This window comes from Kogia breviceps, chromosome 2 (assembly GCF_026419965.1).
Source record: "Kogia breviceps isolate mKogBre1 chromosome 2, mKogBre1 haplotype 1, whole genome shotgun sequence".
NCBI classification, from domain to species: Eukaryota; Metazoa; Chordata; class Mammalia; order Artiodactyla; family Physeteridae; genus Kogia; species Kogia breviceps.
The window spans coordinates 129,612,850-129,640,592 of NC_081311.1; the positions used below are offsets into that span (position 1 = coordinate 129,612,850).

General features: G+C 38.0%; 1 protein-coding gene across 13 annotated transcripts in view; it reads right to left on the reverse strand.

Moving 5' to 3' along the window:
* The window catches only part of WDSUB1 (WD repeat, sterile alpha motif and U-box domain containing 1), a 76,410-nt gene that overhangs the window by 4,159 nt on the left and 44,508 nt on the right, over nucleotides 1-27,743 (reverse strand). For 2 of the 13 annotated variants that reach the window (XM_067026107.1, XM_067026106.1), the window contains one exon: nucleotides 10,488-10,585. The exons of the other annotated variants lie outside the window; for them this stretch is intronic. In XM_067026107.1, coding sequence (XP_066882208.1) covers nucleotides 10,527-10,585 — 59 coding nt within the window. In that variant the 3' untranslated portion in view covers nucleotides 10,488-10,526. The remainder of the gene's footprint in view (nucleotides 1-10,487; nucleotides 10,586-27,743) is intronic. 13 annotated transcript variants of the gene reach the window in all.

The window sequence follows — 27,743 nt, forward strand, 5'->3', positions numbered from 1 at the left end:
GTTTTTGAGATATAAGTCACATACCATAAAAGTCACCCTTTTAAATATACAATTCAGTGGTTCTTAGTATAATGTACAGAGTTGTGCAACCATCACATCATTCCATAAAGAAACTCTGAACCTATTAGCAGTCATTCCTCTCCCCCAGTGACCACTAATCTACTTTCCGTCTCTACAGATTTGCCTATTCTGGACATTCCCTATAAACAGAACTATACGATATGTGGCCTTTGTTGTCTGGCTTCTTTCACTTAGCATAATGTTTCCAAGGTTCATCTATGTAGATTGTATAAGTATCTGTTCCCTTTTATATCTGATTAATATTCCATTGTGTAGATATACCAGATTTTTTAATTTGTCCATCCAGTGATGGAACATTTGAGTTATTACCACTTTTTGGCTATTTATCAATAAGACTGCTATGAACGTTCAAGTACAACTTTCTGTATGAACATATTTTCAATTCTCTAGGATAAATATCTAGAAGTACAATTGTGCGGTCACATGGTAAGTAACTTACTTTTTGAGGAACTGCCAAACTGTTTTTAACAGCAGCTGCACCATTTTCCATTCCCACTAGCAATATTTCTGCATCTCCTTGCCATCTTCCATCCTTTTGATTCTAGTCATCCTAGTGGGTGTGAAGGTGGTATCTCTTTGTGGTTTTGATTTTCACTTCCCTAATGATGTTGAGCACCTTTTCCAGTGTTTATTGGCCATTTGTATATCGTCTGTGGAGAAAGGTCTATTCAAATCCTTTGCCTGTTTTTTCAGTTGGGTTATTTGTCTTACTATTGAGTTGTAAGAATAGTTTCAGTAGGAAAATATACTCAATTTTTATTTACGAAAAGCTGATATATAATGAACTGCAATCTTACGTATCACACTGGCCTGTCACTGAAAAGTGATGTGCGTGTGAAATATTGTGAGTTCACTGACAGCTAATTCATCTGCCACCAAGCTAGATACATGTGATAACAGCATGTTTTTAACCTTCCAGGTGAAAGGGGCCCACTTTTGTTATTAATTTCTTAGTTACATTCCATTGTGGTGACCCAATGGTGTTTTTATTATTTCTGGTGATATATTCAAAAAGAAGGTGTACTTCCTATTTTGGACTGAGAGGTATGATCAAGTCTATTACTGTGCTGTATTTCTCCTTACATTTCCTTACACTGTCTGTAGTTTCTGCTCTGTGAAAGTCACTGCTGTGTTTGGAACTGCACAGCTAGTAATGGTTGTCCTCACTGAGAATCGTGATCTTCAGTATTATATAGTATCCTGTGTCATTTTAACTTTTTTTGGGCCTGAATTCTCTTGCAGGCAAGTATATAACTCCTTTATTTTTAGTTGCAACTGTCTCACTTTTGTCTATTCTTTTATTTCTAACCTTTCTGAATCTTTAAGTTAGATTGTGCTTTGTCAACTAACCTCAAATCTTTCATCTCTTTAGGGATGTTAAGCCAAATTGTTTATTATCAGTACATTTGATAATAGTTCTATCATTCTTTTTTATATTTTTATAGATTATTTACATAAATTCTTCCACTATAGGAGCTGGTTTTTTCCTTTCTGATACTTAGGGCTAAGTTTGTATTTTTGATCTACTGGTTTACCTTTACACTAATACCTTTTAAAAAGATGAGACCAAGAGTATTAGTGTCTATTGGTTCCTTACTCTATAAAGTAATATTCAAATTAGCTAGTAGTCTTTTTCTGTCCCTCAGTGTCTACATTTCAAATAGGCTTTTTACTCAGTTAATAATCAGTGAGCTTATTCAACTTTTCATACTCTCTACTCTCCATGTTTAATAGTTGTATATCTACATCGTTAGAGCTTATTATCATCTTATAGTATTTTATCACCTTTAATTGAATTCCCTTAAATGAATAATTTTTCCTTCCCTGCCTGTGGGTTGTCAGTTTCTTGAGCAGTAGCAGTGAATAAAATATCAACCCATTCACTCTATGGAGGTACAAGCTTCTTGCTATAAGAAAGTCAGTTACACTTTATCCTAAAGTTTAATATAAGCTTCCTGTGATATTATAAAGTAGTGATTCTTTGGAATAATCAAGTTTCCTACTGGGGTCAAATATATTCCCTGAAACATTTGTTTAACAGAGAAAGTAGGAATTCTAAGTCGATCTAGAGCATTGCTATTTATATGTCAGCTTTCAAACTGTTCTACCAAAGTTCATCCCAAAGCACTAAAAGGTATTATCAGGGCTACAATACAAAGCAAGGACCACTTCCCCACCCAAAGACAGTCTGTCTGTCATGTATAATTTAAAAAGCAATGAAACACTGTAACTAGAAATAACTGCATCTGAAAATTTGGGTTTCTTTTCTATAACTAGTTAGCTTATTTGAAATCAAACATGTATCACTAGCGGAAAAAACCAACAATTTTTAAAAGAAAATATATAGTGCACATTACATTCAGTATTAACTAAGTTTGCTTGTTTTCATATTTTAAAAATTGACCTAAGGATTTTAAAGCTTTCAGTAATTTTTAAAATTATTTTTGCTCAGACAGTACCATCTGACTCTTGCTATAAACCAAGATAGAGTTGACAAATCAAGAGCTATACCAGATAGTTCTAGGAAATAATATTTAATAAGCTCAACTCACAGAATTTTACCATAATTATTGAATATACTCAGATAATTAAGTTGTGATAAGATACCAAAGTAATGACACTTACTTTGTTCATTCCATACACTTCTATTTCTAGTAATAAAGATTAAGTAAACCCCAAAATTTCTTACTAGATTATACTTAAAAGGTGCTTCTTTTAGTCACCCTTTCTAACATGGATAGCTGACTTACAGGTTCAAATGGCTTTGCTCTAGTGAAAAAAGTTCAAGTGAAAAATATTAGCTCACAGGCCTGGGCTCTGAATTTTTAATACATCTGTTGTCCAAGGTCTTAGCCCACCACTGCCCACCTGTTGTCCTGAGAAACGGACAGAGCAAGCCCAACACTCCTTTGGAGCTATATGCCCTCTTCCTGTACTCAACTTCCACAGGTAATGCTTGACTGAAGACAAGCACACAGAAACAAAGAGAAGGATTAGGATCACACAAACCTCAGAAACTGATAATAGAAACAACCAGTGAGTATTTCTAAAATGGAATGAATCTAAAACAATGTACTATGAAAAAGAAATCTTTTCGCAAAAAAATAAATATTAAAAAAAGACACTGGGGCTACCCTGGTGGCGCAGTGGTTGAGAGTCTGCCTGCCGATGCAGGGGACATGAGTTCGTGCCCTGGTCTGGGAAGATCCTACATGCTGCAGAGCGGCTGGGCCCATGAGCCATGGCGCAACAGGAGAGGCCACAACAGTGAGAGGCCTGCGTACCACAAAAAAATAAAAAATAAAAAATTTAATACTTATACAGCTAATTGTGTATCATTAGGCTGTTCCAGGGCACTGTTACCTGTATTGTTTAATCTGTACAACTTTATGAAGAAATTCATGCATGGCCTGAATAACTTTCCAAGATCATACAAGTATGGAAAGACAGCTGGGATTTAAACCCAAGCAGTCTATGTGCCTTAATCTACATGCTAAATCAGATTTCCAGAAATGACAAATACTGAAATTTTGAAAACAAATCTCAATGGTATATAGTATTAACACAATGCAGAATAGATGACTGGTAGGCAGGCTGGAGAAGGTGTACAGAATGAGAATAGCAAAGTTTTCCAGAATTGATAAAAGACACAGAATTCATTCAAGAAGCAGTGTACCCTGAAGAGAAATAAAAATACATATCAAACTGAAACAAAATCAGAAACTGACATTATACTTGCACTGAAACAACAGAGCTGAAGAATGTATTCTCTATAAATAATTGAGATAAATCACCGTTGAAATGCAGCAGGACCCTATGGTCCTTGCCCCCCCCACCCCGGCCCCGCCAGTCCTCAGCCTGCCTTTTGTCTGTGGAAAAACGTTAGCTAAAGAATAAGTTTAATCAGAGTGCAGAAACAAAGGAAAACAGTCAAAGGAGACCAAATAATAATAGTTTAGTCATTAAGCATACTCAAGGAACTTTAGTTCCTCCTTAAGGGCTACAGGTAATATTCTGAGCCATATCCTGTGAGCTGTCTTATAGATACTGAAACCTCCACCAGGTGGAAGAAGTTACCTACATGATTACCAGGCTGTACCCATGACAAGCTGCCACAACTCCAAGAATTGGCCTCAAAGAAATGGAAACAAACCAAACGTGGAACTGAAGATTAACTGTACCTAAAACGATCAAGATGATGCTGGTCAGGCCACCAATTTCAAGATGACTGTTAGAGCTGGCTGTATTGTTTCTGCATGTAGTCCCCTCCCTCTGTCTATATATGCTCTGGCCCCCTGACTGTCGGCAGGGGGAGTCAGCCTTTGGACTGGCATCTGCCCTTCCCGCCAGTTGCCAGCCTCCCAAATAAAGCAACCTTTCCTTTCCTCAGCATGCTCAGATAAGGTTTATTAGGTTTTTACAATTTAGAATGATGAGTTATAAATGTGAACATTTACTTTTCTAAAAATTAACATACTAAAATGTTCAGAATAGACGGAAAGCTTCACTAGTGCAAAGCTGTCATTCCTACTCACTCTACCCCCAAATTAACATTTTGTTTTTAGATTTTCTGTAATTCTAATCAAAATGTCAATGAGATTTTCTTTCGTAGCATAACAAAATGATTCTAAAATTTATCTGGAGATCAAAAATGGACAAATACTGCACATGCCAATATTTAAAAATAATGAAAGGTGAGCATAATTAAAACAAACTAAATATGGCAGTGTCTATCACTATTGAGAATTTATCCAACAGAACTATTTCAACAAGTATACCTGTATATACTAAATGAAGTATATACTTATATGTATACTAAATGAAGTACATACTAAATGAAGTATATGCTAAATGAAGTAGTTCTGAATATACTAACAAGGGAATACTATCTGATATAAAGTAAATTAAAAAATTTTTTAATGTATCATCCTATTTGTTATAGAACAAAATTATAAGTGGCTAGAAAAATATCTGGAAGGACATACCAGAGTATGGAAGAGTCTCCACATTTTCAAAATATTTATTTCTGTGTTGCTTAAGTGTTTTTCACCAAGCACATGCTGCAGTCATAATTTAAAAGGATAGATGAAAAAATGCTGTGTAAGAATGCTGAAATATAGGCAGAAACAAGTCTCGGAAATTTTTTTCTAAGACAGTTAATTCAACAGATGTAAGGTATAGGCCTTCCAAAACACCATGGAGAAGAAAAAAGCCAAAAACGACATGTGATCAATTCAGGAAAGAAGGGGGAAAAGGGAAGTAGAATAAAGCAAAATAAATTGGTTAAGTTCTATTAAAGACTGAATTTTAAAAAAATTCAACTGTATGTTTTCCACAGGGAACACTTCTAAAACAAAGTAACACAGGAAGGCTAAAAATAAATGGATGGTGACTAGCTGGGAATTATGCTAAATGAAAAAAGCTAATCCCAAAAGGTTATATACTTTATGAGCCCATCTATATAACAATTTTGAAATGACAAAATTTTAGAAACAGGACAAACTGGGGTGGAGGTGGGAAGAGAGCAGGCAGGTGATGGATATAGTTGTAAGAAGGCAACAGGAGGGGTCCTTGTGGGTTTTGTCTTGACTAGTGGTTGATACTCAAACTTCCAAAAGGGGCAAAACTGTATACAACTTAATACACATCTGGGGAAATCTAAATAATATTTGTGGATCACATCAATGTTAATACCCTAGTTGTAACAGTACAGTATCATCTGCAAAATGCTACCAGTGAGGGAACTGGGAAAAGTGCAAGAAATCTCCCATTTCTTACAGAACAGAGTGTGAATCTACAATTGTTTCAAAAAAGTAATAAAAATTAAAAATGAATGGGTGGCACCACAAAGGTTTAAATGAAAAACAAAGGCAATACTAAATGTACAGAAGGCTATGGAGCAACTAGAACTCTCACCCACTGCTGGTGGAAGTATAAACTGATTCAACCACTCTGGATAACTATGTATATCCATTCCTAGGAATACACCCAACAGAAATGCATTTGTACATTCACAAACACAAAAAATGATTAAAGGTTCATGGCAGCATGTTTATGATAGCCAACAACAATTATCAATAGTAGAATGGATGGATAAACTGTATACTGACACAAGAATGAACAGATTATTGCTTTGTGCAACAGCATGAACAAATCACACAAACATGATACTTAAAGAAGCTAGACCCCAAAGAGACACACACTCTGGTTCAATTTAGGTAAAAATGTGCTTCTCAGTAAAGGAAACCAAAAACAAAAAGACAACCTATGGACTGGGAGAAAATATTTGCAAATGATGCAACCGATAGGGGCTTAATTTCCAAAATATATAAAGAGTTCATACAACTCAACAACAAAAAACAAACAACCCAACTGAAAAATGGGCAGAAGACCTAAATAGACATTTCTCCAAAGAAGGCATACAGATGGCCAAGAGGCACATGAAAAGATGCTCAACATCACTATTAGAGATGCAAATCAAACTACAATGAGGTACCACCTCACACCGGTCAGAATGGCCATCATTAAAAAGTCTACAAACAATAAATGCTGGAGGGGGTGTGGAGAAAAGGGAACCCTTTTAACATTGTTGGTGGGAATGTAAACTGGTGCAGCCACTATGGAAAACAGTATGGAGGTTCCTCAAAAAACTAGAAACAACTACCATATGACCCAGCAATCCCACTACTGGGCATATACCCAGAGAAAACCATAATTCAAAAAGATACATGCACCCCAATGTTCATAGCAGCACCATTTACAATAGTCAAGACATGGAAACAACCTAAATATCCACTGACAGATGAATGAATAAATAAGATATGGTAAAATGGAATACTACTCACCCATAAAAAGAGAATGAAAAAATGCCATTTACAACATGGATGGACCTAGAGATTATCATACTAAGTGAAGTCAAGTCAGAAAGAGAAAGACAAATACCATATCACTTTTATGTGGAATCTAAAATACAACACGAACATATCTACAAAACAAAAATAGACTTACAGATATAGAGAACAGACTTGTGGTTGCCAAAGAAGAGGGAAGGTTGAGCAGTTTGGGATTAGCAGATGCAAAATATTATGTATAGGATAGATAAACAACAAAGTCCTACTGTATAGCTCAGGGAACTATATTCAATATCCTTTGATAAACCATAATGGAAAAGAACATGAAAAAGTATATATGTGTATAACTGAGTCACTTTGCTGCACAGCAGAAATTAACACTGAAAACCAACTATACTTCAGTAAAATTATATATATATACACATATATATATATACACTAGAAAAATAAAAAAGTGCTTTTGGTTAATGTTAAATCACAATATTGACTACCCTTCTTGACTTCATTATGTGAAAATTCAAGATGTACACTTACGTTTATTTTTAAAATACATAAAATGAAAGAAATATACCATGCAGCTATTAAAAAAAGAGACCCAAGACTGAAATGAGACAAAATTCAAGACAAAATACATTAAATGATACCAACAAGAGTATTTTAAGATGATAAAAAATGCAAACCCCCAAGAGAATAGTCACAAATTTAATTTTGTGAACCTATTAAAGCTGGATTTGAATTCATAATTGAATTTGTGGTTAAGAACTCTCCTACAGAAAACTTCAGGCCTAGATGACTTCACTGGTAAGTTCTAACACACATTTAAGGAAAAAAATAATAGCAATACCATACAAACTCAGAAAATGGAGAGGGAACACTTAGCAATCATTTACGAGGCCAGAATTACCTTCATACCATGTCAGACAGACATTACAAGAAAACTACAGCGAATATCCCCTTATGAACACATATATAAAAATACTGGAAGTATGAGCACATCAAATCTAGCAACATGTAAAGAGGATAATTCAGATTCCACACACACACAAAATAATAAATTCAGCAAAGTTGCAGGATACAAAATCAACATATATAAAAATCACTTGTGTATAGAGGAAACATACCTCAACATAATAAAGTCCACTTATGAAAAACCCACAGCTAACATCATACTAAATGGTGAAAAACTGAAAGCCTTTCCTCTAAAATCAGAAATAAGACAAGGATACCCACTCTTGCCACATCTCTTTAACACAGTATTAAAAGTCCTACCTACAGCAATCTGATAAGAAAAAGAAAAGGCATCCAAATTGGAAGGGAAGAAGTAAAACTCATATTTCCAAATGACATGATACTATATATAGAAAAGCCTAAAATCTCCACCAAAAAAATTAGAATAAATTCAGTAAAGGTGCAGGATTCAAGGTTAATATACAGAAATCTGTTGCTTTTCTACACATTAATAATGAGCTATCAGAGAGGGCAAGAAAACAATCCCATTTAAAATTGCATTAAAAATAAATAGCTAGGAATAAACTTGACCAAGGAAATGAAAGACCTATACTGTGAAAACTATAAAACACTGATGAAGGAAAATGAAGATGATACAGAGAAATGGAAAGATACCTGGTGCTCTTGGGTTGGAAGAATTATTGTTAAAATGTCCATACTACCCAAAGCGATCTATAGATTTACACAAAAGACCCCAAATTCCCAAAGCAATTTTAAGAAAGAACAGAGCTGAGGTATCATGCCCCCTGACTTCAGACTATACTACAAAGCTACACTCATCAATACAGTATGGTACTGGCAGAAAAACAAGACACGTAGATCAATGCAACAGAATAGAAAGCCCTGAAATAAACCCATACACTAACAGTCAATTAATCTATGACAAAGGAGGCAAGGAAATACAATAAGGAAAGGACAATATCTTCAATAAGTAGTGCTGGAAAAACTGGACAGCTACATGTAGAAGAATGGAAATAGAACACTTTCTCACACCATATACAAAAATAAACTCAAAATGGTTTAAAGACCTATATGTAAAACCTGACACCATAAAACTCCTAGAAGAAAACAGGCAGAACATTCTTTGACATAAATTGTAGCAATATTTTTTTGGATCTTTCTCCTAAGGCAAAGAAACAAAAGCAAAACTAAACAAATGGGAACTAATTAAACTCAAAAGCTTTTGTACAGCAAAGGAAGCCAGCAATAAAACAAAACCTACTGAATGGGAGAAAATATTTGCAAATGATACAACTGATAAGGGGTTAATATCCAAAATATATAAACAGCTCATACATCTCAATATCAACAAAGAACCTGATTTTAAAATGTGCAGGAGACCTGAATAGACATTTTTCCCAAGAAGAGATACAGATGGCCAACAGGCACATGAAAAAATTCCCAACATTGCTAATCATCAGAGAAACACAAAGCTACAATAAGATATAGCCTTACAGCTGTCACAATAGCTATAATCAAAAAGACAAGTAACAAGTGTTATGAGGATGTGGAGAAAGGGAACTCCAGTATACTGTTCGTGGGAATGTAAACTTGTGCAGCCACTGTGGAAAACAAGATGGAGGTTCCTCAAAAACCTAAAAACAGATCTACCATATGATCCAGCAATTCCACTGTTGGGTATATATCCAAAGAAAATGAGTAATTCAAAAAGATACATGCACCCCAATGTTTATAGCAGCATTCTTTACAACAGCCAAGATAGGAAAGCAATCTAAGTGTCCATCAATGGATGAAGGGATAAAGAAGATGTGGTATGTATATGCAATGGAATACTAGTCTGCTATAAAAAGAATGAAATTTTGCCATTTGCAGCAACGTGGATAGACCTGGAGGGTATTATGCTTAGTGAAATAAGTCAGAGGAAAATAAATACTGTATATTATCACTTACATGTGGAATCTAAAAAATAAAATGAGTGAATATAAATTTTTTTTTACTTTAGAAAGTCAAAGGATCTATTTTAAAAGCTCTTGTTACTAATAAACTAATTAAGCAAGTCAAAAAATAAAGTAAATGTACAAAATCCAGTGTGAAATATCAGGCAATTAAGAATTGGAAATTGAAAGTTTGAAAAGTAGTATTTACAAATTTGTTATAAAAAATGAAATACGTAAGGATAATGTTGGCAAATATGTGCAAAACCTATAGACCAAAACACACACACTGTTTAACAAACATTAAGAAGACCTAAATAGAGCTTCCCTGGTGGTACAGTGGTTAAGAATCTGCCTGCTAGTGCAGGGGACACAGGTTCGAGCCCTGGTCCAGAAGATTCCACATGCTGCGGAGCAACTAAGGCTGTGCACCACAACTGCTGAGGCCCGTGCACCTAGAGCCCATGCTCCGCAACAAGAGAAGCTACTGCAATGAGAAGCCTGCGCACCACAACGAAGAGTAGCTCCTGCTCACCACAAATAGAGAAAGCCTGCACACGGCAACGAAGACCCAATGCAGCCAAAAATAAATAAAATAAAATCAGTTTAAATTTAAAAAGAACACCTAAATAAATGGAGAGCTATATCATACCTGTGAACTGGAGTTGTCAATATCAAATGGATCTATAGATTAAACACTATCCCAAGCAAAATCCTTGTAAGCTTTTATACTGCAAATTACAAAACACGCTGAAAGAAATAAAAGAAGACAAAAACAAATGGAAAGACATCCTGTATTCACGGAATGGAAGAGTTAATAATGTTAAATACTCCATACTACCCAAAGTGACCTACAGAATCAATGCAATCTCTATCAAAACCCCAATTGCATTTTTTGCAAAAATAGAAAAATCTATCCTAAAATTCATATGGAATCTCAAGGGACCTTGAAGAGTCAAAACAACCCTGAGAAAGAACAAAGCTAGAAGCTTCATGCTTTCTTATTTCAAAACATACTACAAAGCTACAATGATCAAAATAGTGTGGTACTGGCATAAAGACAAACATATAGACCAATGGAACGGAATAGAGAGCTTAGAAATGAACACTCACATATGTGGTCAAATGATCTTCAACTAGGGTGCCAACATTACACAATGGGGAAAGACCACATTTTTCCACATCATGAAGCTTTCCCCTATGCTTTCTTCTTGGAGGTTTATAGTTTCAACTCTCTTTTTTTAAGTGTTTTAAATTTTTTTGAAGATGTTGGGGGTAGGAATTTTTATTAATTAATTAATTTTTGCTGTGTTGTGTCTTAGTTTCTGTGTGAGGGCTTTCTCTAGTTGTGGCAAGCAGGGGCCACTCTTCATCACAGTGCTCAGGCCTCTCACTATCGCAGCCTCTCTTGTTGCAGAACATGGACTCCAGACACACAGGCTCAGTAGTTGTGGCTCACAGGCCCAGTCACCCCGTGGCACGTGGGATCCTCCCAGACCAGGGCTCGAACCCGTGTCCCCTGCACTGGCAGGCAGATTCTCAACCACTGCGCCACCAGGGAAGCCCCTAGTTACAACTCTTATACTTAGTTCTTTAATCCATCTGAATTGATTTTTATATATGGTTAAAGTAAGGATCCAATTTCATTCTTCCGTATGTGGGTATCTAGTTTTCCCAGCAACACTTGTTGAAGAGAATATTCATTGAGTTTGGCAATGATTTCTTGGCTAGGACACCAAAGGCACAGGCAACAAAAGCAAAAACAGACAAATGGGACTGCAGTCATCCCTAAGTATCCAAAGTGGTTTGGTTACAGGACCCCCTGTGGATACCAAAATCCACAGGTGCAAAAGTCCCTTATATAAAATGGCATAGTATTTGCATGTAACCTATGCACATACTCCCATATACTTTATTTTTTTAAATCTTGACTTTATTTAATAAGTCAGTTATTAGTTATCTATTTTATACATACTATTGTATATACATCGACCTCAATCTCCCAATTCATACCACCACCACCACCACCACCACCACCACCACCACCACCACCACCACCACCACCACCCACTCCCCTTTCCCCCTTGGTGTCCATAGGTTTGTTCTCTACATCTTGTGTATTTCTGCCTTGCAAACAGGTTCATCTGTACCATTTCTCTTGATTCCACATATATGTGTTAATATACGATATTTGTTTTTCTCTTACTTACTTCACGCTGTATGATAATCTCTAGGTCCATCCACGTCTCTATGAATGGTCCAGTTTCATTCCTTTTTATGGATGAGTAATATTCCATTCTATACATGTCCCACACCTTCTTTATCCATTTGTCTGTAGATGGGCATTTAGATTGCTTCCATGACCTGGCTATTGTAAATAGTGCTGCAGTGAACATTGAGGTGCATGTGTCTTTCTGATTTACGGTTTTCTCTGGGTATATGCCCAGTAGTGGGATTGCTGGGTCATACAGTAATTTTATTTTTAGTTTTTTTAAGGAACCTCCATACTGTTCTCCACAGTGGCTGTATCAATTTACATTCCCACCAACAGTGCAAGAGGGTTCCCTTTTCTCCACACCCTCTCCAGCATTTGTAGTTTGTACATTTTCTGATGACAGCCATTCTGACTGGTGTGAGGTGATACCTCATTGTAGTTTTGATGTGCATTTCTCTAATAATTAGTGATGTTGAGCATCTTTCATGTGCCTATTGGCCACCTGTATGTCTTCTTTGGAGAAATGCCTATTTAGGTATTCTGTGCTTTTGATTGGGTTATTTGTTTTTTTAATATTGAGCTGCATGAGCTGTTTATACATTTTGGAGATTAATCCTTTGTCCTTTGACTCATTTGCAAATATTTTCTCCCATTCTGAGGGTTGTCTTTATAGGTTCCTTTGCCATGCAAAAGCTTTTAAGTTTCATCAGGTCCCATTTATTTTTGTTTTTATTTCCATTAATCTAGGGCTTTCTATCCTGTTCCACTCATCTGTATTTCTGTTTTTCTGCCAGTACCATACTGTCTGATTACTGTCAGATTACCATACTGTCTGATACTGATTACTGTATCTTTGTAGTATAGTCTGAAGCCAGCAGTCTGATTCCACCAGCTCTGTTTTCTTCCCTCAAGATTGCTTTGGCTATTTGGGGTCTTTTGTGTCTCCATACAGATTTAAGATTTTTTGTTCTAGTTTTCTAAAAAAAATGCCATTGGTAACTTGATAAGCATTGCACTGAATCTGCAGATGTCTCTGGGTAGTATAGTCATTGTCACAATATTGATTCTTCCAATCCAAGAACATGGTATATCACTCCATCTGCTTGTGTCATCTTTGATATATTTCATCAGTGTTTTATAGTTTTCTGAGTGCAGGTCTTTTACCTCCATAGGTAGGTTTATTCCTAGGTATTTTGTTCTTTTTGTTGCAGTGGTGAACAGGATAGTTTAATTCCTCTTTCTGATATTTTGTTGTTAGTGTATAGGAATGCAAGAGATTACTGTATATTAATTTTGTATCCTGCAACTCTACCAAATTCATTAATTAACTCTAGTAGTTTTCTGGTGGCATTGTTCCCATTCTCTATGTATAGTGTCATGTCATTGGCAAACAGTGACAGTTTTACTTCTTCTTTTCCAGCTTGTATTCATTCCATTCTTTTTCTTCTCTGATTGCCATGGCTAGGCCTTCCAAAACTATGTTGAATAATAGTGGTGAGAGTGGACATCCTTGTCTTGTTCCTGATCTTAGAGGAAATGCTTTCAGTTTTTCACCATTGAGAATGATATTTACTGTGCGTTTGTCATATATGGCCTTTATTATGTTGAGGTAGGTTCCCTCTATGTCCACTTTCTGGAGAGTTTTATCGTAAATGGGTGTTTGTCAAAAGCTTTTTATGCATCTATTGAGATGACTATATGGTTTTTATTCCTCAATTTGTTAAAATAGTGTATCACATTGATTGATTTGCATATACTGAAGAATCCTTTCATCCCTGGGATAAATCCCATTTGATCATGGTGTATGATCCTTTTAATGTGTTGTTGCATTCTGTTTCCTAGTATATTGTTGAGAATTTTTGCATCTATATTCATCAGTGATGTTGGTTTGTAACTTTCTTTTTTTGTAGTATCTTTGTCTGGTTTTGGTATCAGGCTGATAGTGGCCTCGTAGAATGATTTTGGGAGTGTTCCATCCTCTGCAATTTTTTGGAAGAGTTTGAGAAGGACAGGTGTAAGTTACCTCTTCTCTAAATGTTTGATGGAATTCACCTGTGAAGCCATCTGGTCCTGGGCTTTTTGTTTGTTGGAAGATTCTTAATCATAGTTTCAATTTCATGACTTGTGACTGGTCTGTTCACATTTTCTATTTTTTTCCTGGTTCAGTCTTGGAAAGTTAAACCTTTCTAAGAATTAGTCCATTTTTTTCCAGGCTGTCCATTTTATTGGCATAGAGTTGCTTGTAGTAGTCTCTTATGATGCATTTCTGTAGTGTCAGCTCTCTTCTCTTTTTCATTTCTAATTTTATTGATTTGAGTCCTCTCCCTTATTTCTTGCTGTGTCCAGCTAAAGGTTTATCAATTTTGTTTATCTTCTCAAAGAACCAACTTTTAGTTTTACTGGTCATTGCTATTGTCTTCTTTGTTTCTGTTTCATTTATTTCTGCTCTGATCTTTATGGGTTTTTTCCCTTCTACTAACTTCAGGTTTTGTTTGTTCTGTCTCTAGTTCCTTTAGGTGTAAGGTTAGATTGTTTATTTGAGATTTTTCTTGTTTCTTGAGGTAAGCTTGTATTGTTATACACTTGCCTCTTAGAACTGCTTTAGCTGCATCCCATAGGTTTTGGATCATCGTGTTTCTGTTGTCATTTGTCTCTAGGTATTTTTTGATTTCCTCAGTGATTTCTTGGTTATTGAGTAACGTACTTTTACATTGTTTTCCCTGTAAATGAATTCTAATCTCATAGCATTGTGGTTGGACAAGATGCTGGATATGATTTCAATTTTCTTAAATTTACTGAGGCTTGATTTGTGACCCAAGATGTGATCTATCCTGGAGAATGTTCTGTGTGCACTTGAGAAGAAAGTGTAATCTGCTGTTTTTGGATGGAATGTCCTATATATATCAGTTAAACCTATCTGGTCTATTGTGTCATTTAAATCTAGGGTTCCCTTATTAATTTTCTGGCTGGATGATCTGTCCATTGGTGTAAGTGAAGTGTTAAAGTCCCCCACTAGTATTGTGTTACTGTACATTTCCTCCTTTATAGCTGTTAGCACTTGCCTTATGCATTGAGGTGCTCTTATTTTGGGTACATATATATTTATAATTGTTATATGTTCTTCTTGGATTGATCCCTTAATCCTTATGTAGTGTCCTTCCTTGTCTCTTGTAACATCTTTACTTTAAAGTCTATTTTATCTGATATGAGTATTGCTGCTCCAGCTTTCTCTTGACTTCCACTTGCATGGAATATCTTTTTCCATCCCCTCACTTTCAGTTTGTATGTGTCTCTAGGTCTGAAGTGGGTCTCTTCTAGACAGAATATATATGGGTCTTGGTTTTGTATCCATTCAGCAAGCCTGTGTCTTTTGGTTGGAGCATTTAATCCATTCACGTTTAAGGTAATTATCAATACGTATGTTCCTATCACCATTTTCTTAACAGTTTTGGGTTTTTTTTTTTTGTTTTTTGGCGGTACGTGGGCCTCTCACTGTCGTGGCCTCTCCCATTGTGGAGCACAGGCTCCGGATGCACTGGCCCAGCGGCCATGGCTCATGGGCCCAGCCGCTCCATGGCATGTGGGATCTTCCAGACCAGGGCTCAAACCCGTGTCCCCTGCGCCACCAGGGAAGCCCTCTGGGTTTGTTTTCCTAAGTCCTTCTCTTGTGTTTCCCACTTAGAGAAGTTCCTTTAGCATTTGTTGTAGAGCTGGTTTGGTGGTGCTTAATTCTCTTAGCTTTTGCTTGTCTGTAAAACTTTTGATTTCTCTGTTGAATCTGAATGAGATCCTTGCCGGGTAATGTTGCTTGTAAGTTCTTTCCTTTCATCACTTTAAATATATCGTGTCACTCCCTTCTCTGGCTTGTAGAGTTCCTTTGCATGTTATTTGTTGTTTTTCCCTTGTTGCTTTTAATAAATTTTCTTTGTCTTTACTTTTTGTCAGTTTGATTACTATGTGTCTCAGTGTTTCTCCTTGGGTTTATGCTGCCTGGGACTCTCTGTGCTTCCCGGACTTGGGTGGCTATTTCCTTTCCCATCTTAGGTAAGTTTTCAACTATAATCTCTTCAAATCTTTTCTCAGGTCCTCTCTCTCTTCTCCTTCTGGGACCCCTATAATGCGAATGTTGGTGCGTTTAATGTTGTTCCAGAGATCTCTTAGGCTGTGTTGATTTCTTTTCATTCTTTCTTCTTTATTATGTTACACAGCAGTGAATCCACCATTCTGTCTTCCAGGTCACTTATCCGTTCTTCTGCCTCAGTTATTCTGCTATTGATTCCTTCTAGTGTATTTTTAATTTCAGTTATTGTATTGTTCATCTCTGTTTGTTCTTTAATTCTTCCAAGTCTTTGTTAAACATTTCTTGCATCTTCTTGTTCTTTGCCTCCATTCTTTTTCTGAGGTCCTGGATCATCTTCACTATCATTATTCTGAATTCTTTTTCTGGAAGGTTGCCTATCTCCACTTCATTTAGTTTTTCTTCTGGGGTTTTATCTTGTTCCTTCATCTGGTACATAGTCCTATGCCTTTTCATTTTGTCTATCTTTCTGTGAAAGGGGATTTTGTTCCAGACTGCAGGACTGTTGTAGTTCTTGCTTCTTCTTTCTGACCTCTGTTGGATGAGGCTATCTAAGAGGCTTGTGTAAGCTTCTTGATGGGAGGGATTGGTGGTGGGTAGAGTTGGGTGTTGCTCTGGTGGGCAGAGCTCAGTAAAACTTTAATCTGCTTGTCTGCTGATGGGTGGGGCTGAGTTCCCTCCCTGTTGGTTGTTTGGCCTGAAGCAACCCAGCACTGGAGGCTATAGGCTCTTTGGTGTGGCTAACTTCCCAGAACTTCTGCTGCCAGTGTCCTTGTCCCCATGGTGAGCCACAGCAACCCCCTGCCTCTGCAAGGGACCCTCCAACAACAGCATGCAGGACTGGCTCAGTCTCCTATGGGGTCACTACTCCTTCCCCTTGGGTCCCGATGTGCACACTACCCTGTGTGTGCCCTTCGAGAGTGAAGTCTCTGTTTTCCCCAGTCCTGTCAAAGTCCTGCAATCAAATCCCACTAGCCTTCAAAGTCTGATTCTCTGGGAATTCCTCCTCCTGTTGTCAGACCCCCAGTTGGGAAGCCTGACATGGGGCTCAGAACCTTCACTCCAGTGGATGGACCTCTGTGGTATAATTGTTCTCCAATTTGTGAGTCACCCACCCAGCAGTTATGGGATTTGAACTTATTGTGATTGTGCCTCTCCTACCATCTCGTTGCAACTTCTCCTTTGTCTTTGGATGTGATGTATCTTTTTTGGTGAGTTCAGGTGTCTTCCTGTCAATTACTGTTCAGCAGTTAGTTGTGATTCCAGTGCTATCACAAGAGGGAGTGAGCGCACATCCTTCTACTCCACCATCTTGAACCAATCTCCCCTCCCATACACTTTAAATCATCTTTAGATTACTTATAATACCCAGTAGAATGTAAATGCTATGTAAATAGATGTCAGCGTGCAGAAAATTCAAGATTTCCTTTTAGAAACTTTCTGGAATTTGGGGGGAAGGTGTGGATAAGGTGTGGATACAGAGGGCTGACTGTACATCAAATTTAAAAACTTCTGCGCAGCAAAGGAAACAACAGAGTGAAAAGGTAACCTACAGAGAAATATTTGCAAACCATGTATCCGGTAAGTTAATACCTAAAACATATAAAGAATTCCTAGAGCTCAACAACAAAAAACAAACAACCTCATTTTTTAAACATACAAAGGTCTTGAATAGACATTTCTCCAAAGATGATGTACAAATGGCCAACAAGCATATGCAAAGGTGCTCAACATCACAAATCATTAGAAAAATGCAAATCAGAACTACAATGAGAAATCACCTCACACCCATTAGAATAGTCACTATCAAAACAAAACAAAACAAAAACCAGAAAATAACTAGTGTTGGTAAGAATGCAGAAAAATAAGAACCCTTGTGCACTGTTGGCAGTAATGTAAAATGGTGCCACCACTATAAAAAATAGTACAGAGGCTCCTCAAAAAAAATAAAAATAGAATTACAGTGTGATCCAGCAATTCCACTTCTGGGTATATATCCAAAGGAATTGAAAACAGAATCTAAGAGCTATCTGGGGCTTCCCTGGTGGCGCAGTGGTTGAGAGTCCGCCTGCCGATGCAGGGGACACGGATTCGTGCCCCGGTCCGGGAAGATCCCACATGCCACGGACTGGCTAGGCCCGTGAGCCATGGCCACTGAGCCTGCGCGTCCGGAGCCTGTGCTCCGCAACGGGAGTGGCCACAACAGTGAGAGGCCTGTGTACCACAAATAAATAAATAAATAAATAAATAAAAATAAAAGAGCTATCTGCACACCCATATTCCCAGCATCATTATTCACAACAGCCAAGAGGGAGAAGCAACCCAAGTGTCCAACAATGGATGAATGGATAAACAAGATAGGGTATACTCATACAATGGAATATTATCCAGCCTTAATAGAAGGGAAATCCTGCCATTTGTAGCAAACTTAATGAACCTTTAAGACATTATGCTTAATGTAATAAGCCAGCCACAAAAAAACAAATACTGTATGATGCCACTTATATGAGGTATGTAAACTATGGAAACAGAAAGTAGACTGTGATTACCAGGGGTTGGGGAGAGGAGGAACAGGAGAGTTGTTCAATGAATAGAGAATTTCAGTTTTGCAAAACGAAAAAGTTCTAGAGATCTGTCACAGAACAATGTGCATACTGTTAACACTACTGTACACTTAAAAATGGTTAAGAAGGTAAGTTTTATGTTACTTATTTTTTAACACACACACACACACACAGAGAAAAACATCTGGCACGCTTTTCCATAAAAACTGAGAAAGTGATTCTAAAATCTATATAGAAATATGCTAAAAACCAAGAATAACAAAGAGTTTTGAAAAAGAACTAATATGTAAAGGAGGCAAAAAGTATACAGTGGAGAAAAGACAGCCTATTCAATAAGTGGTGCTGGGAAAAATGGACAGATACATGTAAAAGAATGAAATTAGAACACTCCCTAACACCATACACAAAAATAAACTCAAAATGGATTAGAGACCTAAATGTAAGGCCAGACACTATCAAACTCTTAGAGGAAAACATAGGCAGAACACTCTATGACATAAATCAAGCAAGATCCTTTTAGATCCACCTCCTAGAGTAAGGGAAATAAAAACAAAAATAAACAAATGGGACCTAATGAAACTTAAAAGCTTTTGCACAGCAAAGGAAACCATAAACAAGATGAAAAGACAACCCTCAGAATGGGAGAAAATATTTACAAACGAAGCAACTGACAAAGGATTAATCTCCAAAATATACAAGCGGCTCATGCAGCTCAATATCAAAAAAACAAACAACCCAATCCAAAAATGGGCAGAAGACCTAAATAGACATTTCCCCAAAGAGGATATATACAGATTGCCAACAAACACATGTAAGAATGCTCAACATCATTAATCATTAGAGAAATGCAAGTAAAAACTACAATGAGATATTATCTCACACCAGTCAGAATGGCCATCATCAAACAGTCTGCAAACAATAAATGCTGGAGAGGGTGTGGAGAAAAGGGAACCTTCCTGCACTGTTGGTGGGACTGTAAATTGATACAGCCACTATGGAGAACAGTATGGAGGTTCCTTAAAAAACTAAAAATAGAACTACCATACAACCTAGCAATCCCACTACTGGGCATATACCCCAAGAAAACCGTAATTCTAAAAGAGTCACGTACCACAATGTTCACTGCAGCTCTGTTTACAGCAGCCAGGACATGGAAGCAACCTAAGTGTCCATTGACAGATGAATGGATAAAGAAGATGTGGCATATATATATATACAACTGAATATTACTGAGCCATAAAAAGAAATGAAATTGAGTTATTTGTAGTGAGGCGGATAGACCTAGAGACTATCACACAGAGTGAAGTAAGTCAGAAAGAGAAAAACAAACACCATATGCTAACACATATATATGGAATCTGAAAAACAAAAAAACAAAAATCATGGTTCTGAAGAACCTAGGGGCAGGACAGGAATAAAGACACAGATGTAGAGAATGGACTTGAGGACATGGCGGGGGGAAGGGTAAGCTGGGACGAAGTGAGAGAGTGGCATGGACATATATACACTACCAAATGTAAAATAGATAGCTAGTGGGAAGCAGCTGCATAGCACAGGGAGATCAGCTTGGTGCTTTGTGTCCAACTGGAGGGGTGCAATAGGGAGGGTGGGAGGGAGATTTAAGAGGGAGGAGATAAGGGGATATATGTATACATATAGCTGATTCACTCTGTTATACAGCAGACACTAACACACCATTGTAAAGCAATTATACTCCAATAAAGATGCTAAAAAAAAAAAAGAACTAATATGACTTATACTACCTGATTTCAAGACTTACTTCAAGGGCTTCCCTGGTGGCACAGTGGTTAAGAATACAGGTTCGACCCTTGGTCCAGGAAGATCCCACATGCTGTGGAGCAATTAAGCCCATGCACCACAAATACTAACCCTGAGCTCTAGAGCCCATGAGCCACAACTACTGAGCCTGTGTGCCACAATTACTGAAGCCCACGCACCTAGAGCCCATGCTCCACAAGAGAAGCCACCGCAATGAAAAGCCCATGCACTGCAACGAAGAGTTGCCCCTGCTCACCATAGCTAAAGAAAGCCTGCACGCAGCAACGAAGAACCAGTGCAGCCAAAAATTAATTAATTAATTTAAAAAAAAAAAAGACCTACTTCAAGATAATGCTACAGTAATCAAGGCACTGATGTAACCGGCACAGGACAGACATAAAGATCAACAGGTCACAGAAAATCTAGACATGGACCAGTGATATAGTTAAGTGATTTTCAACAAAGTTGCCAAAATAATTCAATGGGAAAAGATTTCTCAATTAATGGTGTTGGAACAACTGAATTCCCATTTAGGAAAAGAAGAAAAGCTTACTCTTATCTTGCAAAGTACAAAAACATTAACTTGAAATAAATCATAGACCTAAACATAAAATATACAACTATAAAACATCTAGAAGAAAACACAGGATAAAATCTCAACAACACTAATAATCAGAAAAATGCAAATAACAGGTACAATGAGATACCACTTCACACCCACCAGAATGGAAAAAATTAAAAGACTAACAATACCGGGCTTCCCTGGCGGTGCAGTGGTTGAGAGTCCGCCTGCCGATTCAGGGGACACACGTTCATGCCCCGGTCCGGGAGGATCCCACATGCCGCGGAGCGGCTGGGCCTGTGAGCCATGGCCACTGAGCCTGTGCGTCCAGAGCCTGTGCTCCACAACGAGAGAGGCCACAACAGTGAGAGGCCCGCGTACCGCAAAAAAAAAAAAAAAAGACTAACAATACCAAATGTTGTCAAGTATGTGGAGAAATTGAAATTTTCAGTTGGGAACTTAAATGGTGAAACCACTTGGAGAAACAGTTTGGCAGTCACTCTCGAAAGTTAAACATTCACTTACTATACAACACAGAAACTTCACTCCTAACTAACCAAGAGAAAGGAAACATGTCCAGACAAAGACATGTACATGAATGTTACAGTAGGTTCATTCATAATAGCCATAAACTGGAAAAGCCCTAGAAGTTCATTAATAGTTAATGGATAAATATACTATGGTATATTCATGTAATGGAACACTACTCAACAATTTGAAGCAATGAATTGCTGATATGTACAGTAAGATAAATGAATCCTAAGCATTCTGCTGAGTGAAAAAAGCCAGATACAAAAAGTATATACTGAAGGATTTCATTTATATCAAATTCTAGAAAGGCAAATATGATCTAGAGTGCCAAAAAGCAGATCAGTGGTTACATAAGGCCAGGGGTGGAAAAATATTGACTGTAAAGGGGATAAAAGAACTTTCTGGGATGATAATAACATTTATACCTTGATCGTGATGGTGGATGCACAGGTATACACATTTCAAAAACTCATCACACTGTATACTTAAAATGAAGAGATTTTATTATTTAAATTATACCTCAATAAATTTTATCAAAAAAAAACAGATTATGGAGCTGTACTGTCCAATACAGTAGCCACAAGTGGGTATTTGAATTTAAATCAATCACAAGTAAAATATTCATATCCCCAGTAACAGTAGCCACATTTCAAGTGCTCAATAACCACATGTGCCTAATGTTACGACAATGGTCAGTACAAAGAACACTTCCATCATCACAAAAAGTTCTACTGGATAGCAATGACACAGAGGATCTGAATTAGACAATTATCAATTTGATATCTAATATCTATCTATATATTGATATACTGTAATATATCAATAATGTTGCAAAAAATAACTGCAACCAAAGAGAAGAAATACTTTTCCTTCAAATATCCATCAAAACTTTATAAAAAACAATATAAATTTTATAACAAACATACAAGGAAAATCTCTAACTCCCCAAAGAAACACCGTTTCACATTTGATCCCATGCAACAAAACTAGACACCCCTTTCCCAAAACACAACCTCAAAACTAATCAAATGATTTGCAAACTTCAAAACAGTTTTTCTACCAACCTTTGGGTAAAAGTAGAAATGTAAGCTGAAAGTATACATTACTTAGAAATTGAAGATATGGAAAATATGGCAAAATCTAGGTAGTGAATATTTATTATTTGGTCAGTACCCCTTTTCTGGAAACTGTCCCTTCCACCACTATCCTCCTTATGATGTTGCTCCATTTATATACAATTCTACTCTCCACGGTCGGACAAATCTCAGCACTGCACCTCATGCCTGCAGAGACTAGCACTGGGGTAGGCTCCTGGATCAGGTTGGGAGCCTCTGGGATTTTTGGAGTTGGCACTAGAGAGGAATGTCAGAATGATCCCTTTCTGGTGGATGAAACTGTAAAATGTAAAATTGGGGACCTACAGGTGTTCATGTTTTTCTAACACATGGAAAACGCACACTGAGTATCACAGAAGGTGGATATTCAGAAGCCTTGGACCAGATAAGAAACAGTACCCCGGCAACACTCAAGTCTCTGGTGCCAGTTTTTCCTGAGACTCACTTATAATAACTTTTAATAATTACCATTTCTGCTTAACCTAATTCAAGTTGAGTTTCTTTCAGTTGCAAATAAGGGTCCTGATATAACATACCAAAGCCAAAAATATACAGCTATTACCATGCTCAGAGAAAATTTCATAGCCTGAAGTTAAACGAGTTTACTGCCATTTATTGAGTGGTGCTCTTTTAAGTACCTAACATGCATTAATTCATTTGATTCTTATAAGAATCCCATGAGGTTAAGTACTAGTATCCCATTTTGTACATAAGGAAAATGAGACACAGCAAGATTATATAGCCTCTCCCACAAGGTAACTCAACTAATAAGTAATGAAACAGATTTAGACCCAGGCAGTCTGGTTCGTCAGTGCATGTGCTCAACTACTAGATCATAGTGGCTCCCATAAGTATGTTTACTAAATAATAACTAAAAATAATGAAATTAAATTTGAATTAAATGCTGATGAATAAGAGAGTCACATAGGAATTATAAACGGTTAAAAGCATTTAAAAGCACTCCAACTCAATATTATACAAAAAAATGCAAACTGAGATTACTTCTCACTTATTAGAATGAGAAAGATTAAGATTGCTAACACCCAGTAGAGGCAAGGATATGGGAAATAGGGACCCCATATAATGTTGAGAGGACAATTTGTCAGTATCCTTCAGTAACTGCAGCTTTAGATAATTTATTCTACAGAAACATTCACATTAAGACTGCAAGACAGGGCGGAGTCAAGATGGCAGACTAGGAGGACATGGAATTTGCATCTCTGCACAACTAGAGCACCTACCAGGGACCAGTGGGGGACCATGGACACCTAAGGGGACGAGAGGAACCCCCAGTGACCGGGTAGAATGTGAGGTGTGTGTGTGGGGGGGGCAGTGACGGGGGAGGAGAAGTGGAGGCAGGATGGGACTGGTGCCCCTGAGGGGCGGCTGGGGGAGGGGAAGGGATCCCATGCCCGGAAGGGGGAAAGGGCGGACAACTGGGAGGGCAGAGGATCAAAAGGGAGCATGTCCAGGGTTTCCCCTGCCTCCAGGAGCCTGCAGAGATCCCAGTCCTGATCCTCTGCCCACCTAGGCCCCCTCTAGCCATGTGGGTCCTGAGACAGTGGGAGGGAAGGGAGAGCAAAAGTAAAGGCCGGACTTCCGGGACCAGCACCCCTGAGGGGCAGCTGGGGGAGGGGAGGAGTTGGGAGGGGAGGAGTTCCTATACCCAGCAGGACCCACCCATGGCTGGGGTCCAGTGGTGATGGGGAAGACTGTTCGGGGCAGAAGAATGGAAAGGAACGTGGTCAGCACTTTGCCTGCCCATTTGGGCACCGGGGAGCCTGCTGCCCTTGTGGGCATAATCCTCTGCACTCAGAGCCTCCCTTCTGCTGCGCAAAGCCCAAGCCCCAGCCCTACACCCCACCCAGGGCCCTACATCTACACTCAGAGACACCCTGAGACCCCCTCCAATGATCTGGGCCTAAACCCCACCCACACACCCTCACACAGGGCCCTAACTCAAAACTCTGGAACTCCACACTCCGGAGGCCCTCTGGATGTGATGCCTCTCCCCTTCTACACAGGTCCTAAGCCTAGGCCTCGCCCCCAAGGCCTTTGCCAGCTGTGTGATTCTTGAGCCTAAGCCCCGCCCCATGCTTAAACATAATCCCCCACCCCGCAGGTCTCACCACAGCCTAAGCCCTGCCCCTGCCTAAGTTCCACCTCTGAATAAGCTCCGCCCTAGCCAAGGCTTTTTCTTTTTTCTTCTTTCAGGTTGGCGTTCACTTTATTTATTTATTTTTTTTGCAGTATGCGGGCCTCTCACTGTTGTGGCCTCTCCCGTTGTGGAGCACAGGCTCTGGACGTGCAGGCCCAGTGGCCATGGCTCATGGGCCTAGCCACTCTGCGGCATGTGGGATCCTCCCGGACCAGGGCATGAACCTGTGTCCCCTGCATCGGCAGGTGGACTCTCAACCACTGCGCCACCAGGGAAGCCCCTATTTTTCTAATCTTTTATTTTTCCAATTTTATTTTATTCTTTATACTTTGTTATTGTTTGCTCCTTTTGGCTTATTCCCCCCACCCCTTTTTTTCTCTTTTTTCTTTTGTGGTTTTCTTTTACCTTGTTGCTGTTGTTTCAATTATATTTTTATTTTTCCTAATATATTTTTTATCTTTCTAAATTTATTTTATTATTTATTCTTTGTTATTGTACTACTCCTTTTTTTCTTATTTTTTTCTGAACCGCACAGCTTGCAGGATATTGGTTCCCAGCCCGGAGGTTGGGCCTGAGCTCCTGTGGTGGGAGCGCTGAGTCCAACTCACTGGACTAACAGAGAATTTGAGACCCCAGGGAATGTTAATCAGAGTGAGGCCTCCCAGCAGTTCTCATCTCACCACAAAGACCAGCTCTACCCAACCACCTGCAAACGCCAGTGCTGGATGCCTCAGGCCAAACAACCAGTAAGACAGGAATACAAACCCACTCATCAAAAAATAAATAAATAAATAAAATAAGAAACGACAAAAAAATGTTACAAACGAAGGAGCAAAGTAAAAACCTACAACACCAAATAAATGAAGATGAAATAGCCAACTTACTTGAAAAAGAATTAAGAGTAATGATAGTAAAGATGATCCAATACAAGAAACGTTTAACAAGGACCTAGAAGAACTAAAGAGCAAACAGTGAGGAACAACACAATAACTGAAATTTAAAATACTCTAAAAGGAATCAATAGCAGAATAACTGAGGCAGAAGAAAGGATAAGTGAGCTGGAAGATAAAATTGTAGAAATAACTGCTGTGGAGCAGAATAAAGAAACAAGAATGAGAAGAAGTAATGACAGTCTCAGAGACCTCTGGGACAACATTCAACACACCAACATTCGAATAAGAGGGGTCTCAGAAGTAGAAGAGAAACAGAAAGGGTCTGAGAAAATACTTGAAGACATTATAGTTGAAAACTTCCCAAACACTGGAAGGGAAATAACCACTCAAGTCCAGAAAGTGCAAAGAGTCCCATACAGGATAAAGCCTCGGAGAAACACTCCAAGACATATTAATCAAACTAGCAAAAATTACATTTAAAAAATATTAAAAGTAGCAAGGGAAAAGCAAAAAATAACATACAAGGGAATCCCATAAGGATATCAGCTGGTTTCTCAGCAGAAACTTCATAGGACAGAAGGGAGTGGCAGGATACATTTTAATGATGAAAGGGAAATACCTACAACCAAGATTATTTTACCCAGCAAGGATATCATTCAGATTCGATGGAAAAATCAAAAGCTTTACACACAAGCAAAAGCTATGAGAATTCAGGACCACCAAACCTGCCTTACAACAAATACTAAAGGAACTTCTCTAAGTGGGAAATACAAGAGAAGAAAAAGACCCACAAAAACAAACCCAAATCAATTAAGAAAATGGTAATAGGAACATACATATCAATAATCACCTTCAATGTAAAGGGATTAAATGCTCCAACCAAAAGACAGACTGGCTGAATGGATACAAAAACAAGACCCATATATATACTGTCTACAAGAAACCCACTTCAGACCTAGGGACACATACAGACTGAAAGTGAGGGGATGGAAAAAGATACCCCATGCAAATGGCAATCAAAAGAAAGCTGGAGTAGCAATACTCATATCAGATAAAATAGACTTTAAAATAAAGACTGTTACAAGAGACAAGGAAGGACACTACATAATGATCAAGGGATCAATCCAGGAAGAAGATATAACAATTATAAATATATATGCACCCAATATAGGAGCACCTCAATAGATAAGGCAAATACCAACAGCCTTAAAAGGAGAAATCGGCAGTAACACAATAATAGTGGGGGACTTTAACACCCTACTTACACCAACAGACAGATCAACCAAGCAGAAAACAAATAAGGAAACACAAGCTTTAAATGACACAACAGACCAGGTACACGTAATTAATATTTTCAGAACATAACACCCAAAAGCGGAAGAGTACACTTTCTTCTCAAGTGCACATGAAAAGTTCCCCAAAATAGATCACATCTTGGGTCACAAATCGTATCAAGTATCTTTTCCAACCACAACACTATGAGATTAGAAATCAATTACACACACAAAAAAAAAAACCTGTAGAAAACACAAATACAAGGAGGCTAAATAGTGTGCTGCTAAATAACTAAAGATTACTGAAGAAATCAAAAAATACCTACAAACAAATGACAAAGAAAACATGATAATACAAAACCTATGGGATGCAGCAAAAGCACTTCTAAGATGGAGGTTTATAGCAATACAATCCTACCTCAAAAAACAAGAAAAATCTCAAACGATCTAACCGTAGCAGAAGAAATCATAAAGATCAAAGCAGAAATAAATGAAACGGAAACAAAGAAAACAATAACAAAGATCAATAAAACTAAAAGTTGTTTGAGAAGATAAACAAAATTGATAAACCTTTAGCCAGACTCAGCAAGAAAAAAAGAGAGAGGACGCAAATCAATAAAATTAGAAATGAAAAAGGAGAGACTACAATGGACACCAGAGAAATACAAAAGATCATAAGAGGGCTTCCCTGGTGGCGCAGTGGTTGACAATCTGCCTGCCGATGGAGGGGACACGGGTT